Raw genomic sequence first — 20,715 nt, forward strand, 5'->3', positions numbered from 1 at the left:
TAACTTAAGGAGTCTCAAAGTGGCTTACAATTGCATTCACCTCCTCTCCCCACAACAGACACTTTGTGGAGGTAGGTGAGGCTGAGAGAATTCTAAGAGAACTGTGACTTGCCCAAAGTCACCCATCAGGCTTCATGTGGAGGAGTGGGGAAACCAACCCAGTTCACCAGATTAGTGTCCGCCGCTCTTAACCACTACAACATGCTGGCTCTCAAGTTTGTATATTATCATGGTTAGAGTGTCAGTGGAATACCTCCCCCCCCCCATTTAAGCTATATGGGGGAATGCTTATTTGGGATAGCAGATCCCCCTTTTAGCCAATTAAAGTTTGTATAATATCACTGTCAGAGTATCAGCAGGCATGGCAGATCTAGAAAACATTCCCCTTGTATTTTCCCAATTGGATTTTGTCCTTGAGGCCCTTGTACCCCCTAATCTTCTCTTGGTTCATTAACATATCATTTGGCAGCCTTTATCCCACTGTGCTGGGACTCCACTGAAGTTAGGTAACTAAGCAGTAGTATTGGTTCTTGTAGGTTATCCGGGTTGTGTAACCGTGGTCTTGGAATTTTCTTTCCTGACGTTTCGCCAGCAACTGTGGCAGGCATCTTCAGAGTAGTAACACTGAAGGACAGTGTCTCTAAGTGTCAAGGGTGTAGGAAGAGTAATTTATAGTCAGAAAGGGTTGGGTTTGAGCTGAGTATTGTCCTGCAAAAGTATTGTCCTGTAAGTATCAAGATAATGTGCTAATGAGGGTATGGTATGTTAATATGGAACCATTGTATCCTGAAGTGATCTGTTAATGTGTGTAATCCAAAGCTAATCTGGATGGCTATTGTTGAATGTTGTCTTTGTCTGGAGGTTTTTCAGGGCAGGAAGCCAAGCCTTATTCATTCTTAAACTCTCCTCTTTTCTGTTAAAGTTGTGCTGATGTTTATGAATTTCAATGGCTTCTCTGTGCAATCTGACAAAATAGTTGGTAGAATTGTCCAGTCTTTCAGTGTCTTGGAATAAGACCCTGTGTCCTGTTTGTGTCAGTCCATGTTCAGCCACTGCTGATTTCTCAGGTTGGCCAAGTCTGCAGTATCTTTCATGTTCTTTTATCCTTGTTTGTATGCTGCGTTTTGTGGTCCCGATGTAAACTTCTCCACAGCTGCAAGGTATACGATATACTCCTGCAGAGGTGAGGGGGTCTCTTTTGTCTTTTGCTGATCGTAGCATTTGTTGTATTTTCTTGGTGGGTTTAAACACTGTTTGTAGGTTATGTTTTTTCAAAAGTTTCTCCATCCTATCAGTGACTCCTTTAATAAATGGCAAGAATACCTTTCCTATGGGAGACTGTTTTTCTTGAGTTCTCTGATTTTTGTTTGGTTTAATGGCCCTTCTGATTTCATTCTTGGAGTAGCCGTTTGCTAGCAGTGCGTGATTTAGATGATTAGTTTCTTCCTTGAGAAACTGTGGTTCACAGATCCGTCTTGCACGGTCCATTAATGTTTTGATTATTCCTCTTTTCTGTCGGGGGTGGTGGTTGGAGTTTTTGTGTAAGTAGCGATCTGTGTGAGTTGGTTTCCGGTAGACCTTGTGACCTAACTGAAGGTTTGTTTTACGGATGACAAGGGTATCAAGAAATGGGAGTTTACCCTCAATTTCCTTTTCCATGGTAAACTGAATGTTTGGATGGATATTATTAAGATGGTTTAGAAAGTCCATTAATTTTTCTTCACCATGGCTCCAAATGGTAAATGTATCATCTACGAACCTGAACCAGACTGTAGGTTTGTAAGGTGCTGATTCTAATGCTGTCTTTTCAAAATATTCCATGTAAAAGTTTGCTATTACTGGACTGAGTGGACTTCCCATAGCTACTCCATCAATCTGTTCATAAAATTCTTGATCCCATAGGAAATAACTTGTTGTCAAACAATGGTGAAATAAGGCTGTTATATCTTCTGGAAAAATCTGATTAATGAATGAGATTGTGTCTTTTACTGGAACCTTGGTAAAGAGGGATACAACATCAAAACTGATTAATATATCCTTTGGATTGAGTCTTAACAGACTGATTTTGTTGATGAAGTGAGTTGAATCTTTGATGTAAGAAGTGGCTTTTCCAATGTGGTCCTGTAGGAGGGTGGTCAAATATTTAGCTAATTCATATGTTGGGGAACCAATGGCACTCACGATGGGTCGGAGTGGAACGGAATCCTTATGAATTTTAGGTAGTCCATATAATCGTGGTGGTTGTGCTTCAGTCTTGCATAGTTTTCTGTGTGTGTCGGGATGAAGAGTGGAATTCTTGATCAGAATGCTAGTTTTCCTGGTAATTTTGCAAGTTGGATCTCGTTTTAGTTTTTTGTATGTGGCAGGGTCCAGAAGTTCCTCAATCTTCTTTTTGTATTCTTCTGTTTTCATGATCACTGTGGCATTGCCTTTGTCAGCTGGTAGAATAATGATTTCTGGATCTGCATTGAGGGTCTTGATGGCGTTTCTCTCCTTGCGTGTTATATTGCTAGCAGGGGGCTTTGCTTTTCGTAGAATTCTTGCTGTCTCTCCTCTTATTTCCTCAGCATCTTCTTCAGGTAGATTACGAATGGCAGATTCTACATTTGCAATGATGTCTTCCACTGGAATTTGGGTGGGAGTGACTGCAAAGTTTCCTCCCTTAGCTAAGATGGAAGTTTCTTCAGGTGAGAGTTGTCGGTCTGTCAGATTGAAGATAATCCGTTTGTTGTCAAGTTTTGGACTGTTCTGTCTTCTTTCCTGTAATTTGTTAAACTTTTGCTTCTGTCTGGAAGTATGGCTGGTTAACCCCTGTTCCATTTTTCTGTAGGTGAGATTATCAATCTTGTCCCAATCATGGCTTCTCATTTTGTGGCTAGTATTGATATGTAAGGAAAACAACTCCTTGTCTGTGGCAGCAAGTTCTCTGCGGGTAGTGTGAATTCTCTCTCGTAAGAGAGCCCGTTCTAGATGGTCATAAATGCGGTTAGCTCGTGAAGTTTTAAAGATTCTTTTACTTGTGAGAAAAGATGGAATGGTTCCAGTGTCTCTGCATCGCAGTAGAAAAGTTAAAGAACAAAGTAGATGTGCTTTCTTGTTCCGAAGTGTTTCCAATCTCCGGGTCTGTTGAAATATTTCCTCATGGTAAATTACCATGAAGAAAGCTGTGCAGTTAATTTCTGAACAACAAAAAAATGCTTCACTGCTTTAGACAACTGTGAATGCAAAATTTTAAATCTCTGTGGGGCAGGGAGGTAAGTCATTAATGTGTACTTGCTCTTGCTCAATGTATGGTACCGAATATTATTCCGTGCCCCTCAAAATGTTATTTCTAGACATTTTCAATGACATGGAGAAAACAGGTTGAGCTGCACAGCAAATGACTTACCATAGTTAAATTGTGAAATCCCTGCCTCAGGATGTGGTGATGGCTGCCAACTTGGAAGGCTTTAAGAGGAGTGGACATGTTCATGGAGGAGAGGGCTATCCATGGCTACTAGTCAAAATGAATACTAGTCGTGATGCATACTTATTCTCTCCAGGGTCAGAGGAGCATCCCTGTTACATTAGGTGCTGTGGAATGCAGGCAGGATGGTGCTGCTGCAGTCGTCTTGTTTGGGGGCTTCCTAGAGGTACCTGGTTGGCCACTGTGTGAATAGACTGCTGGACTTGATGGACCTTGGTCTGATCCAGCATGGCCTTTCTTATCTTATCTGATAGTGGCCACCACATAGAGCAATCTAATACTATATCTATGTGGCAGCTGTACTGTTAGGATTGTCAGTTCCCTCTTCGCCACTGGTTTTTGGGGTGGAGCCTAAGGAAGGCAAGGTTTGGGGAGGGGAGGGACCTCTATGCCATAGAGTCCAATTGCCAAAGTGGCCATTTTCTCCAGGTGAAATGATCTCTATTGGCTGGAGATCAGTTGTAATAGCAGAGATCTCCAGCTAGTACCTGGAGATTGGCAACCGTATGTACTGTGTGAACAAGCCATCAGGCATTGGCTGCTTTTCATCATAGAAACATCTGCTTGTGGCTTGGCCCGCAGGAATCAGCAGTCGAGGTGAGCGCAAGCGAGGCCATCTTGTGCCTGCTGAGCAAAGGGGTGATTGTCCTGTGTGTCAGGTAGGAGTGGTGCAGCTGACTGCAGATACCGTATGTACCTGAAGTGGGACATTTTGTGTGTGTGTGTGTGTGTGTGTGTGTGTGTGTGTGCAGAGAAATGAAAAATATGGCAAGGAACTGGAGAAAACAATTATAACCAAGCTTTGGTTAACGCTTGCCAACTACTATCAATCTAAATGGCTCAAATTAATCACCCTTAAACTCAAGAAAATGGGAATCCCATTGGAGTCTCTCTACATGTCTGATGAGCAGGAAGCTTTCAGATTACTGAAACAAAGCCTTCTAGACACTGAGTGGCAAACCTTGTCCTCATCAGTGTGCAGGGTCTGCTCCCCATTAGAGCTTGGTATTTATCCAACACTTGGAGCCCTACCGACCTACTTTTCTTGTTTAACTTCCCCACAACTCTGACGGGCCTTCATGTTAGCTTGCCTAAACATCTTTCCATCTGAAATCCTTTGGGGCAGACTCAAGAACATCCCTGTCTGTAATCGGACTTGCCCATGTTCACAGAACTCACCAGAGACAATGATTCATGTGCTGCTCCATTGTGTCTGTTATGGGAAGTTCATATTGAACCGTTGATGAAATATATTTCATCTCTCTGCAAAAAGCAAAGTGGCTTTCCTTTTGGCTGACTGGCACTTTTGTTTAATTCGAGGAATTAAACGTAACTTACCTTATGGCTACCATGAATGAAACTTTATTTATTTGTTGTATATTTTATTATTGGATATCCTTTTATACAATTGCTACTGTAACCAACATGCCAATAAAGGTATTGATTGATTGATTGATTGATTGATTATAACCAAGCCAAGAAGGCCCAGATAGGGTTGCCAGCTCTGGGTTGGGAAATACCTGGAGATTTTAGGGGTGGACCCTGGAAAGGGTGGGGTTTGGGGAGGGGAGGGACCTCAGCAGGGTATAATGCCATAGTGTCCACCCTTCAAATCAGCCATTTTTCTCCAGGGGAACTGATCTTGGTCATATGGAGATCAACTGTAATAGTGGGAGATCTCCAGGTGCCACCTGGAGGTTGTCAAGCCTAAACCCAGAAGACACCCTAAAACAATATCTGACTTGTCTCTGTTTTATAAATGCATTGTTTCTAAGCTCCTGTTAAGGTTTCTCATGAAGTGCCTCAAGTATTTGCTGTGCAATTCTGAACAGAGTTACACCCTTCTAAGTCCATTGCGTTCAAAGGGCTTAGAAAGGTATAACTGTGCTTAGGATTGCACTGTTAGTTGCCTCAGCGGGCTGAAATATTCCATTGGTGAGGATGCAGGGACAGGGGCCTTGTCATATCTCACAACATGATAGGGATTCTTTTTGGGACATGTCATACCAAACAAAGAACAAATGTAAAGTACCGGTACATCATCAGGTAGAAAGAAGTTACGTCATAACCAGGAGATTTAATCATGGGTGGTGGTGATGAATTTGTGAGGTAGCCCTAGACAAGCCACAGTCTCCCAGTGCCCCCCTTCTACTAGCAGTATGTGTGTATAAAGTACCGTCAAGTCGCAGCAGACTTACAGCAACCCAGTAGGGTTCGCGAGGCAAGAGACTAACAGAGGTGGTTTGTCATTGCCTTCCTCTGCACAACAACTCCGGCATTCCTTGGTCGTCTCCCGTGTAGGTACTAACCAGGGCTGACCCTGCTTATTTTCTGAAATCTGACGAGATCAGGCTAGCCTAGGTCATCCAGGTCAGGGCACTATAGGGTTGCCAGCTCCAGATTGGGAAAAATCTGGAGATGTTGGGGGTGGAGCCTGAGGAGAGTGGGGTTTGGGGAGGGAACGGACTTCAGTGAGTATAATGCCATCAAGTCTACCTTCCAAAGGGGCCATTTTCTCCAGGTGAACTGATCTTGGTTGCCTGGAGATCAGTTGTAAGAGTGGGAGCTCTCCAGACACCACCTGGAGGTTGGCAACCCTAGGATGCTAGAAGTATAGAGACAGGAGGATATAAGAAGCAAGCTTTTACAGCACTGGTTAAGAAAACCAACCCCACCAGTGCCGTATTAGTATTTGTGTATGTGAGTCCAGGGAGTGCTTACAGAGGTACCTAGCTCACTATAATCATTACAGGACATGTATTTAAAGCAACTTCACTAAATTCAACGTGGCACAATACCTACAGAGGTTTAGCACATTGCGTTCCATTAGCACTGAAACTAAAGACAAACAGAAAAGGAGGAAAACCTTGCAGAAAAGTGAAGACCTGTTGGAAAAAGTTCTCAGCAGATGACGGAGAGAGAGCAGGTGCTCTGCCTCTGAAGTCAAGTGCAATAAAATTCCCTGGAGGCTGGGAAGCTATGTGACCAACGTTTAGGCCTTATTTCTAGAAAGTTCTGAACAGTTCTTTGCACATGTGCAGACCCCATCTGTACTGTGGCCACAAAGGACACGTTTGCTACAAACAATCCCCCATGTAGAGATGCTTTACGTTTCTGTTGACTACCAATCAAAGGGAAAAGTAGCTTAACATAATGTTACCCTCTATTGCATTCAATGGAAGGCAAGACTCTCAGCCAAGCCTGCTGAGCTTGGGACCCAACCAAATACCTGTCCAGCCAGGTACTGTGGCCTTCAGTTTCTTGACAACCTATTGACTTTGCAGTCTCAGCAGGTAGAAAGAAGGAAACTTACTAACTCTCTGGTACGCAGCTATAAACGACCTCTGGGGTCTATTTGACCTCCTAGATTGCAGGTCATGCATATTTGCCCTCACCCCAGTTTGAAAGGGAATGCAGCACACCCCACCAATGTAAGAATTTCTCAGCTATATTTTTCAATTAGAAATGTGCGCCAGCACCAAAACTGAGACCCAGAACTGGAAAATTGTGGCACTTCGCATTTGGAATTTTAAGGATGTGGATTTTCTGAATATTTGGAATCCCATTCAAGTCAATTAAGGAATATCCGTTTCCACTTTTTGAATGGTTTCCCTCGGACCCCTAACCCTTTCCCAGTAACTGTGGCAACTTCCAAAAACTGAGCAGATGTGGCAAGGGTACAAGAGCAGCCTGAATTGACAGGCAACAATGCCCGGGCATAGATGCAATCCAGGTACCCAGAACTCTGAACAGTGCAAGCTTATTCATTTTATTTTTTAGCTTCATTTATATACCTCACTCTTCTCCCCAATTGGGACTCAAGCAGCTTTCATCATTCTCCTCCATTTTATTCTCACAACAACCCTGTGAGGTAGGTTAGACTGAGAGCATGTGACTCACCCAAGGTCACCCAGTGAGCTTCCATGGCAGAGTGGGGATTAAAATCTGGGTCTTTCAGATTCTAACCAGAAACTCTAAACAGTCTAGGGTTGCCAACCTCCAGGTGGTGGCTGGAGATCTCCCACTATTACAACTGATCTTCAGGTGGTAGAGATCAGTTCACCTGGAGAAAATGGCTGCTTTGGAAGGTGGACTCTATAGCATTATACCCCACTGACGTCTGTTCCCTCTCCAAATACCACCCTCCTCAGGATCCACCCCCAAAATCTCCAGGTATTTCCCAACCCATGTGATCCAAAGTGCACATCCCCCATTATATGCTGGAAGATGCAATCAATACCACCTCTGCCTCAAACAGAGACTATAAAGATCTGCTCAAATAAATCTCCTCTGTCACAACATTTTTTTGTCAACATGAAGGGGCTTACATGAACACAGCCACTGCATTTCCCCTCCTTTTCTGGCAATAATCCCCTGAGAAAATCTACTGGAATATGTTTTTGCTATTGATTTAGTCTGATGTCTCATTAAAATTGACTCATTTTGTTCGTATATTCTATTTAATTAAGGTTGTACCTATTTATGCAGAGAAGAGAAAATACAGCAATATATTTTCTTCATTGGTGGGAAACACAGATGTCTTAATGAGACGTTTTCTATTCTTCCCACAACCTCATTTTGCAATGTCATCCATTCCATGCTCAAAATAAGATGTTTAATGTTTTGTAATTGCCAACCAGTATTCAGAAACTGACATCCTACATTTGATAGTAAATGATAGTGGTTGGTAGTAGTTCACAAAAAGATAACCATGCAATCCTGAAGGGGTGTGTGTGGAGCTGCTGAGGAGGTAATGTGACCCCTACGCTAGCTAAGTGGGTGCAGATACTGGCGCCTATACATAAAGTTGCCAGCTCCGGGTTGGGAAATACCTGGAGATTTTTTGGGTGGAGCCTGAGGAGGGCAGGGTTTCAGAAGGGGAGGGGCTTCAATGCCATAGAGTCCAACTGCCAAAGCGGCCGTTTTCTCCAGGTGAACTGATCTCTATTGGCTGGAGATCAGTTGCAATAGCAGCAGATCTCCAGCTAGTACCTGGAGGTTGATCAAAGACAGGACGAAGGCTCGCCTTCATCCTGTCTTTGTTTGATCAGCATCCCCTGGTTTATCAGCACAGGTTGTTGTAGTTTGATATAAGTACCTGGAGATTGGCAACCCTATTGCAGGCATGGAGTTATGCCTGCAGAATAGGTGGCGTAGCCCTAGGAAACGCAATGAGATTCACAGGGATTTGTAAAAAGGAGGTGGTCTATATCCGTCGCTGATCTACCCCCCTTCAGGATTAGGCTGCCTGAAGCTGAAGCAATTCCAAGCCCCCAAGGAATACATCATGTACACTCTAACATCCCTTATTTCCCAAGGCCATTCCCTCTCCAACGGCATATGCCCCTGGTAAATTGTCCTTATCCTTATTTTGTCATTTGGATCGATTTTGGGGATGCCTTTTGTTGTTAATGAGAGTTGCTAGTTGCCATTTTTCAGATTTTCTCCCCCATGTCTAGAGTTGCCAGCTCCTGGTTGGGAAATACCTGGAGATATTTGGGGTAGAGGCTTGGAGGGAGGGGTTTGGGGAGGGGAGGAACTTTTATAAGTACATCTAGACCTCCCCTGGTAGCTCTGGTTGGGCAGAAAGACCAGAATATAAATGCTGTAAATAAATAAAATAAGAATAAATAACCATCTAGTCAGAAATTAACTGGCTTATAGTTCTGTACCTCATTTTCAGAGTTGGAGGCTGTGGTCGTTTTCAGGGAACAGCAGGCGAGGCTGGGCCTTCCTGCACTTGGGACAATAGTGCCCATGATTGATGAGGCAAGGGATGGATGAGAACCCTTCCTTCATCAGTGTGGTGTAGTGGTTAAGAGTGGCAGACTCTAATCTGGAGAACCAGATTTGATTCCCCACTCCTCCACATGAAGCCTGTTGGGTGACCTTGGGCTAGTCACAGTTCTCTCTGAACTCTCTCAGCCCCACCTACCTCACAAGGTGAATGTTGTGGGGAGAGGAAGGGATTGTGATTGTAAGCCACTTTGAGACTCCTTAAGGTAGAGAAAAGCAGGGTATAAAAACCAGTTCTTGTTCTTCTTGTTGTTCTTCTTCACTGGAGCCATTACTGACATAGGACAAGGGTTACGATGAGGCCTTCTTGTCCTCTTTGGGAGTGAGGCCAGGGGATGGCTGTATGGAATGGTGGTAAGTGGGACTGGGGAAAGGGCAGGAATTCTCTGTCCCTCCTGCACCCATAAAACTTGATTGCCCTTTTGTTAATTAAGAATTATTAGGACTCTCAATTGGCTATAGACAGTTTAATTGAATAACCATCTGCCTTTTCCTCAGTTAGCTAATTAAAGTTAAATACATTTGCATCTTACCAAAGCCTCAAAATAGATGTTTTCCTGAGATACAAACACAATTGTGAGGCAATTTGCAACTGAACAAACAAAACACACTACTAAAAAGAAAAGGCTCTCTTTAATTTTCTTTTCCATTTCCCCTAACAGTAACACACCGGAGCCAAAACATCCTCATAAAAACAAACAAGTGTGCCTTTAATTCTTAGTCCCAACTATGAAAATTTGACTTCACCAATTCACAGTGCAATCCTAAGCAGAGTTATACTCTTTTAGGTCCATTAATGTCAATAGGCTTAGAAGGTTGTAACTCTGCTTAGGACTGCATTGAAAAACTGGCCCTGACGGATGAACCAACTAATCAAAGCATTCCCACAAATTCAGACAGATGTTGCTTAATGCTAAAACCAGCATGGTATACCGCTTTAGTACACCACATGGCTTGTCCTCCATAGTTTCTGTCCCAATGCACTTTTTACACCACTGATGTCAAATGTTGGATGTGGAACGGTGACACAACTTACAGCTTTCAATTTCCAGTGTGCAGTTTTGTTCATCCAGAGGATATCGGCGTAGATCCATCATGCATGCAGCTGTGGTGGTGATCCTGAAAGACAAAGAAGAGAAATCAATCATCTGAGGACCTTGTGCCACAACTGAAGTAGCACGTTTTCTTGAAGTGGGGAAGCAGAAGTCTGATTCCCTGGAGAGATCAGCCAATGACTTGAACAGCTCTGAGCCACCTAAAGCAGGTCTCTGGAGAGGCGGCATATACATTTTCGAAATAAATGTTCTAAACAAATAAACTTCTTGGTGCCTTCTAGTCTGGCTTGCATAATTTGTCACCAGGCCCTGCAGCACAAGTGGCTACTGTAGAGTTGCCAACCTTCAGGTGGTGGCTGGAGATCTCCCGCTATTGCAACTGTTCTCCAGGCAATAGAAATCAGTTCCCCTGGAGAAAATGGGCACTTTGGCCATTGGACTCTATGGCATTGAAGTCCCTCCTCTCTCCAAACCCAGTATAAGCTTAATATGCATAAGGTTATACTGTCTCAAGATTAGTAAAGGCAGGGCATGATTTTTAATTGATCCATCAAAGGCCATGCCAGATTGCAGAACATGTATTTCAATACAAACAAAAGTTGTAAATATCATTCCCCCAAAGTACTTCTATTTTTCAGCTTTTGAGGTAAAATAAAATATTTACTGCAACACACAAAAAAACGGACATGTCTACAGCTAGAAACTATGGACCCCTTCATTCATAGTAGTTTACCATTATACAAGACTCACAGTGCAATCCTAAAGAGAGTTCCTCCAGTCTAAGCCCATTCATTTCAATTGGCTTAGAGTAGGGTTGCCAACCTCCAGGTTATAGCAGAAGATCTCCTGCTATTACAACTGATCTCCAGCCGATAGAGATCACCAGGAGAAAATGGCTGCTTTGACAATTGGACTGTATGGCATTGAAGTCCCTCCCCTCCCAAACCCTGCCCTCCTCAGGCTCCGTCCCCCCAAAAATCTCCAATGGCAAAGAGGGACCTGGCAACCCTAGCTTAGACTCGAGTAACTGCATAGGATTGGGCTGTCAGTGGCATGTATTCCATCATGCCGCCCTTCCAATAGAACAACGTTTTCATTTGCCGAAGACTGATAGTGACTTCTGCTGATTCTCCCCTCCCCCGGCAGACTCCACTTTGCCCAATACTCTGTTCTTGAGGGTCCACCAAACCCCCTGGAACAACATTTTGGGGGACATAGCAGGCTGCAGCAGGAGGGGAAAGTGGGGCATGTCTGGCCTGCACAACCCACAGATGGTTGGATGTATGCCATTGGTCCCAATCAAGTTTGGCTGGGGCTCTCAAGTTGGGCTACAGGATTGTGGCACTGTCATTTATATAGAATTCCCCATCCAGCTGGGAATACACAGCTTTAAGATGGACTGCAGTGAATTTATTTTGCAGGAAGCCCATGAGGATCCATTTGGCAAGTGTTCAGAAGGCAGAAAAATATAAAGCAATATTGGGTTGTATTTCACATTAAAACACCCTATGGGGTTGAGGCCTATCAAAGAATCTTCAACACAGTTGGCCCTTTACACGGCAGAGCGATAAATGCAATAAAATAAAATTTATAATAGAAATTCTGACCGAGCTATAACTGTGGTCCTGCAAACAAGATGCTGTAATAAAAGTTGCCTGTGAAATTTATTGCAAATAACAATTTCGTTTGACAGAGCAAACAGGCTACCAGTTTTTTTTTTTTTTTTTAAAACCCTCAAAAAATGGAGCTGGAAATAGCAAGTTCCTATTAAATAGTGCCAAGAGATAATGCCAAGAGAAAAAGAAGATTGAGGATTGCTCAGCCCTTCTTAACGTAGAACAAAGAACAAGAAGATTGAGGACAGCACTGCCATTCTTCACGGGAGCACAGTGAAGAAACACAACTGAATGACAGCTGCATGATTTGTTTGATCCCTTTAGTAATATTGGTTCACTGAGGGATGATTCATTTAAGCACCAGGACTTTGCATCATGCTGTAGGTAGTGGCAGAGCAACAAGGCAAACAAGGCAGCTGTGAGAATAGCTTATAGCACATCCGCTGTCCCATACAGCAACTTCACCTGCATTAGAACTAGGGTTGCCAGGTCCCTCTTTGCTACTGGTGGGAGGTTTTTGGGGCAGATCCTGGGGAGGGTGGGGTTTGGGGAAAGGAGAGACTTCAGTGCCATAGAGTCCAATTGCCAAAGAAGCCATTTTCTCCAGGTGACCTGATCTCTATTGGCTGGAGATCAGTTGTAATAGCGGGAGATCTCCAGCTACTACCTAGAGGTTGGCAACCCTACCCCAACAGCAAGCCATCCCGGCCGAGCCACAGGACCTCCATCTTTGCTGGATTCAACTTCAGCTGACTTTGCCTCAACCATCCAATCACGGCCTCCAAGCCCCCAGCCAGTGTGTCCGGGGCAGAGTCTGGATGGCCGTCCATCAGTAGATAAAGCCCAAAACTCCAAACCAGCTACGCAAGGGGGCGCATATAGATATTAAACAAATGGGGAAGAGAATTGCCCCTTGCGGCACCCCACAGACCAAAGGGTGCTGCTGCAAAACTTCATCCCCAAGCAGCACCCTTTGTCCCCAACCTTGTAGGAAGGAGCAGAACCATTGACAGGCTGTGCCCCGAATTCCAATGTTGGTGAGGCGGTGATCTAAAAGACCATGGTCGACTGTGTTGAAGGCTGCTGACAGATCAAGAGTCCTGTTTCGTCCTGTGCCTTCCTAGTCCCAATTTTATTGTTAATCCTACTTTGCCTATCTATCAACAGTTGGGTCCTCAATCATTCCTATTTATTTATGTACTTAATTTATAGTCTGCCTTTCTTGTTGAGACTCAAAACAATGCACTAAGAATGAGAGGAAACTTACAATCAACAGTGAATAAGGCAGAGTTACAAATAGTGTAACAGGTGAGCCAAACCCCACATTGCTCATCTGCCACCTACCTTGCTTTCTGTTAGGCACCAGGCTAACATGTCCCTTTTTCCCCCTCTCGGCTTTTAACTAAGGTTTTTTTAAAAAAATCTTTCAAACATTTTATGGTCTTCTTCTGCCCTGAGACTCATTTGAGCTATAGCATTTTAGACCACTTAATGTGTATTTTATGCTGTCATGCGTGAGCTTAATGATGTTCACTTGCTTTTTAATGACTTTGTTTTATTGTGTTAATTGTAAACCACCATGAACAGGTTGCTGGAGAGGCAGCATACATTTTTTTTCTAAAGAAATAATGTTACAGAACTGAAAAACTGATGAATAATGCAATAAATCATTTAATATATAAAAGGGACAAAGTAATATAAACTGGCTAACTTTCACAGATGGTAATCAGACTTATTCCCTATTATTAAAATGCCTATGAAAAGTGGAATGATAAGTGCATGGGAGTTTTTCTAACCTAATCAGACCTTGGGTACAGGCAGCAAGGTGAACAACTGGTTGGATTTTGTTTTAAACTGGCTCTTCTTTGGAACATCTGTCTACCCTGTCTCCTGCCTTTCTGTTGACTGCAGCCTTTCATGTACATGTATTGGCCTTAAACTTGATGCATCTTAAGAAGTGAGCTCTGATTCAGGAAAGTTTATGTCAGAATAAAGCTTGTTGGTGTTTAAAGTGCCACTGGACTCCTGTTTTATTTTAATTCTAGACAGGTACGTAAATATTTGTCAAAAACAAGTCACAACTACCATCTGTGTTCTCACTTAGAGATATAAAGAGTGAGACAAGGTCAGTTGGAATTATTAGCTTCAGGCGGGGTGCCCAGAATAGGAGTTGATAAGAAAAAGCAAAGGAAGTCCCAGGAAGCTAAAATAGAGGATAGTGAAAGCAATTACATAAAGCCAAGTCAAGCAAAAAAGAAAACAACAAACAAGCAAAAAAGCCTGCTATCAATATTTGAAGAAAGAATAATGGGAAAACTCAGGGGAAAAGGCATGAAAAGACATAACCTTAATTCCCCTCCATTGCCTTGTCTTAAAGCCTCTAAACAGCTGCGCATAGATGAGATGCTCTGCAATAACTTAGTGAGTGAGCCAGCCTCCGCATCCACTAACAAGTTTGAGGTTCTGGCCGGGACAGACGGATGAGCATGATTTATCTTTGCTCCAGCCGCTATCAATGCCACAAGCTCAAGAAGCTTCGGCTGCAGGAGAGAGAGAGGAATTGGATCGCGAACAGATGTCCCCTTTAAGGATCAACAGCCGACAGTCAGTGTTACTGGACAATGCAGGGAGTGTCTGTAGAGCAGAAATGCTCAACTTAGTGGGAGATCAATGCCTTCTTATGGCTAAAATGACAATAGACATTTATGAACAAATCAATAAGATCTTAAGCAAATTGGACGCTTTACAAGACTTAATGAGGAGTGCTGTTGGAAAGACTGTAACAGGGTTTCAAGAAGCATCAACAGAACGCACTATCTGTCCACTCTCATTTTTTCCAAAGAAGACATATGGTATAACAGCTAATTTGAAAATGACTTCAACTAACCTGGGAGGCAATATGCGCTGGAGAAACAACAAAGTTGCTCTGGAGATTGCACAATCCCCAATAAACTATGGAAGATAGTCTAATAAGACGAAGATTATACATTCTCTGAGTCAAATACTTCGAGTAAGCCCTCCTAATATTGACTTAAAGCAAATAGAGAGACTACCTAATCTATTTAATAGTTGGAGGATGGTGTTGTCTTTCTCCCAACCCACAATCCCCCGTATGCTTTTGACAATGAGGAACTTCCTCAATTCTTTTAAAATTCGACCTATCAGGGTATTTGCAGAAGAAGGCAGAAAACCATTACTTATAGGGAAGACATTCTCTTAATTTTCTAGTGAAGTGGCCCAGGAGCGGGGAGAGCATAACAAGACACAAGAGAAGGCAAGTTCATCAGAGGATAAGCAGAAGGATGCCCCACAGCATGATCTGATGGACTGGACAGAGTTATTAAATAGTTCCACCATTAACACTCCGCAGTCCAATAGAACACCATCACCAGAGGAAACGATGTCCACCTGCCTAGTAACTCCAACTTCTACGCTTCCCTCTACTACAACAGCAAAGGAGGACATTCTTAACAAGTCACCAGGTGCAGAATGTAATATTATAAATGGGGGAGAGCTATTGAAGCCAGGGGACACAGATGAGACTGAGATGGCAGAACTTGTCTCAGAATTGGTAAAAGTTCTGGAGAACATATTGCCAACTTTCCAAAACTGTGCCTGAGCACACCTTAAAGCCCTGCCTGACTGTTGTTTATATGTTATTATGTCATTGAAGGCAATAGTTTTCTGACCATAGACTTTATTCAAAAACTAGCTCCTTTGTAAAGAGGACATTTTCTAGTAGTCCATCTCGGGATAAGATTGACTTCATATTAATTTGTATGCACTGATAGCATGTGGGAATTGTTGTGCAAATGTAACCCAGGACTCATAATTCCTGTTTCTCATGTTTTAAATGTCAGATACCAAAAATATGTACAGGATGATGGTATCTTGGTTTGGATTGGACAATTATTTCTACTATTTTTTTAACCACTCTATCAGTAAACGTTTTGTTTTCCCACCCTTCACTCTTTGTTTCTACTTCCCCTGCCCTTTCTTTTCCCCTTTTCTTTTCTTTTTTCCCCTTTCCCCTCCTTTCCCTCTTTTGTCTTTTCCCCCTTATTCCTTGCACCCTTTACCTGTTTGTATTTTTTTGAGGACCTGGGACTTTCTGGTTGATGTTGGTCTCCTGAGACTCACTTTAGACTATCCTCACCATGGAGGACATTCTTGTTATTTTCTAAGGAGCAGTTAGAAAGATAGGATGTCATCTTGTTAAACTAAACTGAACAGCTGGTTTAAAATTGTATGCTTTAATTTTATATTTATTGTAATTGATTGTGAGTTGTTGTTGTTATTATGGAATTTAGAGAATTCTCTTTAATAGAGTTAATTAGAAGTTTGTATGTTTTCCACAGCTCATGTTTTGTGCTTTTGTATCTGTTTTTCATTACTTCTACATAAAACCATTAAAAAAAAAACAAGTCACAATACGTTTCAGGCCATAGCCTGTCCTCAAGAGAAAAATGCATTTTAGCAGAGGGCAAGAATCCTGACTTCAGAACATCTTAGCTACGTAGAATCCTTTGTGGAACTTTCATCTGGCAACCTCCTACATCCATCATCAACATAGGGGTAATTGGGTTGAAAGCCTATTGATTTCCATAGCTGTTAAGCATGCCTAACTCTGCTGGTTCATCGCCTGACGATTGCGGAATCATAATGCTTTGCAGACTCATATCACATCATACCTCAGACAGAGGTTTCCTATCACTTGTTCTTCAGTGGAGTCAGTTTTTCACAGCCACAAGAAATCAAATGCTGAGCATGCTCATGCCATATGGTACAGGCATGTTTGAAGTAGCCCAATGATCATATGTACGGGTGTGAAAGCTGGACATTGAAGAAAGCTGATAGGAAGAAAGTAGATTCCTTCGAAATGTGGTGTTGGAGGAGGGTGTTACAGATACTGTGGACTGCCAAAAAAACCAAACAACCAAATCAGTGGGTTATAGATCAAATCAAGCCTGAACTGACCCTAGAAGCTAAAATGACTAAACTGAGGCTATCGTATTTTGGTCACATTACAAGAAGGCAAGAGTCACTAGAAAAGACAATCATGCTAGGAAAAGTTGAGGGCAGCAGGAAAAGAGGAAGACCCAACAAGAGATGGATTGACTCAATAAGGGAAGCCACAGCCCTCAATTTGCAAGATCTGAGCAAGGCTGTCAAAGATAGGACATTTTGGAGGACTTTCATTCATAGGGTCAGCATGAGTCAGAAGCGACTTGATGGCACTTCACACACACACACACACACACACACACACACACACACACACAGATCATATGGTGTGTGTGTATTTTAGAAGTAGGAAAAGGATATGTTAAAACAGAGCGAAGTTTGGAAATGTGGGACGTCTGTTTTGCCAAGAGAAATGGAACGAGTTACAGCTACTTAGTTCAGAGTGCCCATATTTCTGTTGTGTATGATAGGATTATTTGGTCAGGGAAAGTATGGCAGCTGGCAGTGCCACTGTTATTAATGTCAACACTGGAATCACTTCTCTGTCCTTGGCGTATGCTGAATCTAGCTTGAGACATAAGTGCTCAGCCTAAACAAGGCAGAAAAGCCTTCCCCTTTTCTGCTCTGCCAGGGCAGGCACTATTGTGTCTTCAACTGCAGCTTGTTAAAGGAAGGAAACGCACGACCAAGCATTGTACCCTCTCAGCAGGTCTACGCTTTAGCTCAAGACCAGATCATTGTGTTTTGTGGAAACATGTCGTTATCCTGTGGATCTTAGACCGCAGAGCTGTAAAAGAGCAAAGATATTGTCCAATAACAGCTCTGAGAAATAGGCTTGCCAACCTCTGGTAGCCTGGCTATCTCCCGTAGTTACAACTGATCTCCAGTCTGGAGAGATGAGTTCCCCTGGAGGAAATGGCATCTTCAGAGGGTGGAATCTATGGCATTAAACTCCACTGAGGCACCTCTCCTCCAGTCCTCAGTTCATACCATGAAGGCACTGGGGGAGAAAGAAGTGGAGGAATGAATAGGGTTGCCAGCTAGGGTTGCCAACCTCCAGGTGGTTGGAGATCTCCCGCTATTACAACTGATCTCCAGCCGATAGAGATCAGTTCACCTGGAGAAAATGGCCGCTTTTGCAATTGGACTCTATGGCATTGAAGTCCCTTCCCCTCCCCAAACCCCGCCCATCTCAGGCTCCATCCCAAAAACCTCCCACCGGTGGCGAAGAGGGACCTGGCAACCCTACTCCAGGTGGTGGCTGGAGAACTCCTGGAATTACAGAGATCTGTACACCTGAAGAAAATAGCTGCTTTGGAATGTGGATAGTATGGCATTATACCCCACTGAAGTACTTCCCCTCCCAAAACCCATCCACAGGCTCCACCCCAAAAATCTCCAGCTATTTCCCAACTCCACTGAGGTCAGGCTCCCCAGGCTCCATCCCCAAAACCTCCAGCTATTTCACAACCCGGAGTTGGCAATCCTAGGGAAGAGTGCAAGAATTTGTTTGATTGAATCCTGCTTGTGCTGTTTGATTGTTCCGGACCAGTGAGATAAACAGGACTGGAAATCCTGATACCTCTCCTAATTAAGTGTGGATTGTATGCATAGGGTTGCCAACCTCCAAGATCTCCTAGGATTACACCTGATCTCCAGGTGACAGAAATCAGTTGACTGCTTTGGAAGGGGGGCTTTATGGCATTGTACCCCACTGAGGTCCCTGTCCTCCCCAGGCTCCACCCCCAAATCTCCAGGAGTTTCCCAAGCAGGAGTTGGCAACCCTATGTATGCAGCATAGCTGATAGGGATACAGCTCAGAAGGGAACCTGATGACAGCAAATTATACCGTCTGATTCTCACCCAGATTTTACTTAATTTATATTTTGTTGGTAATTTTTGGTCAGCACACTGGAGTTTCTTGGGATGTAGCTTATTTGCACCGAAATCAAGGTTCCCATGTTTATTTTGATATATAATAGTGTTGTCAATATGTCAGCTAATTATATGCAAACTGGAAACCCACTACAAGGTACAATTTTAATTTCTGCTCCTTTCACCTTTATTTCTGCAAGATGGGAATAGGAACGTTTCTAATGAGTTTCAGAGCCACAATTCTCAAGTCACTATTCCCTAGCCGATCAGGTTCGGCTAGGCGATGATGTCACTGAGGGCAAAGGAAGCGAAATCAGAGTGGTAATTCTTACAACAGCTCCATAAAATAGGTCAGTAAATGGGAGATACAGCCATCCATCCTTCTGAGGTCGGTAAAATGAGTGCCCAGCTTGCTGGGGATAAAGTGTAGACGGCTGGGGAAGGCAAACATAGTCGGCATAGTAAACATCGGGATGTGACGTCACCCCATGGGTCAGTAATGACCCAGTACTTGCACAGGGCACTAACTTTACCTTTAGATGGGAGATTATTGTCCAATGACAGCAGCTTGCTGAAAGCCATCTTGCAAATTCATGGCTTAAACGAGATGTGAACCAGTGAGTTCCATGCTTAGTCATTGCCACTACACTAGATCATATGTTGTGTTTATAACAACTGTAATGCTGCCCTGTCTGCTATCTGTGATGAGTAATCTATGGTAGCTCATTCACAAATCACTTTGAGATACAGCCCATGGATGATGTACATGCACATGTGCATAAGCTTTACGTAACCATGACTGATTAGGTACTCTGCGCAGATAGTGAATATTTTCTCTCTTTGGCTATATTTTTCTATGCAGTGTTAACTATCCAAGTTTTGATGTGACAGAAAAATATACAATTTTAGTGCCACTTCTAAAAATACAAGATACTCCCACCTTGGATTTCCGAATAAATTGATTGTTGTCCAGCCATCGTAAGGCAGAGAAGGCAACGCAGCCTGTTCAAATTTTTTTGCCAGGTCCCAGAATTTCTGTAAGCAGACCCCCACTTATAAGCTGATTTTTAGCAGTCAGTTTGATGGAAAAGAACTGCAACCATGAAGTCTGAAGACAATTAGCAAGACACAGTCTCCTCATGCTCTGTTTAACAAACGATAACCACATTCTGGAATTTATCAACCATTTCCTCACAGGCGCCTAGTTTTCTCTCTCACAGCCGAAATACTAGTCCCCCCGGAAACAGCAGTCATTTATCTACACCAGCGAAGTCTGCTACTCCCCAAGAGAGATTTAAGGACCGTTTTTGCATGAGTCACTCAGGTGGGAATTAAGCAGTGCCAACAAAACGAATGACAGGGGTAACTGTTTCCTTACTCTTCTTGCCTTAAGCTTCATTACAGTAGGTAATGAGGCCTTGCTTTCGTGGATTTGTTTTACTATTTTATATTTTTTCCTGAAATTATATGCATTATGCGGTGGTTTCATGCAGTTTTAATTTTTTAAGGCTCAGATCCTGAACACGTTTCCTAAGCACCAAGTTCTTTCACTTCTTAATTATGTTTAGGATTTCACACTAGGAATGTTTGTGTGTGTGTAAAGTGCCGTCAAGTCGCAGCCGACTTATGGCGACCCCTTTTGGGGTTTTCATGGCAAGAGACTAACAGAGGTGGTTTGGCCAGTGCCTTCCTCTGCACAGCAACCCTGGTATTCCTTGGTGGTCTCCCATCCAAATACTAACCAGGACTGACCCTGCTTAGCTTCTGAGATCTGATGAGATCAGGCTAGCCTGGTAAATTCCATGTGTGGGGCTTAGGGTTGCCACCACCAGGTTGTGAAATGCCTGGAGATTTTGGGGGTGGAGCCTGAGGAGGGTGGGGTTTGGGGAGGGAAGGGAAGGGACTTAAATGGGGTATAATACCATAGAGTTCACCTTCCAAA

General features: G+C 43.2%; 1 protein-coding gene across 1 annotated transcript in view; it reads right to left on the reverse strand.

Annotated features, from left to right (window-relative positions):
- The window catches only part of GABRB1 (gamma-aminobutyric acid type A receptor subunit beta1), a 123,414-nt gene that overhangs the window by 15,570 nt on the left and 87,129 nt on the right, over window positions 1–20,715 (reverse strand). Inside the window, exon 5 of the mRNA XM_056855420.1 lies at window positions 10,299–10,381. Within this exon, the coding sequence (XP_056711398.1) occupies window positions 10,299–10,381 (83 nt within the window). The remainder of the gene's footprint in view (window positions 1–10,298; window positions 10,382–20,715) is intronic.

The sequence above is a fragment of the Euleptes europaea genome, chromosome 9 (assembly GCF_029931775.1).
Source record: "Euleptes europaea isolate rEulEur1 chromosome 9, rEulEur1.hap1, whole genome shotgun sequence".
Taxonomy (NCBI): domain Eukaryota; kingdom Metazoa; phylum Chordata; class Lepidosauria; order Squamata; family Sphaerodactylidae; genus Euleptes; species Euleptes europaea.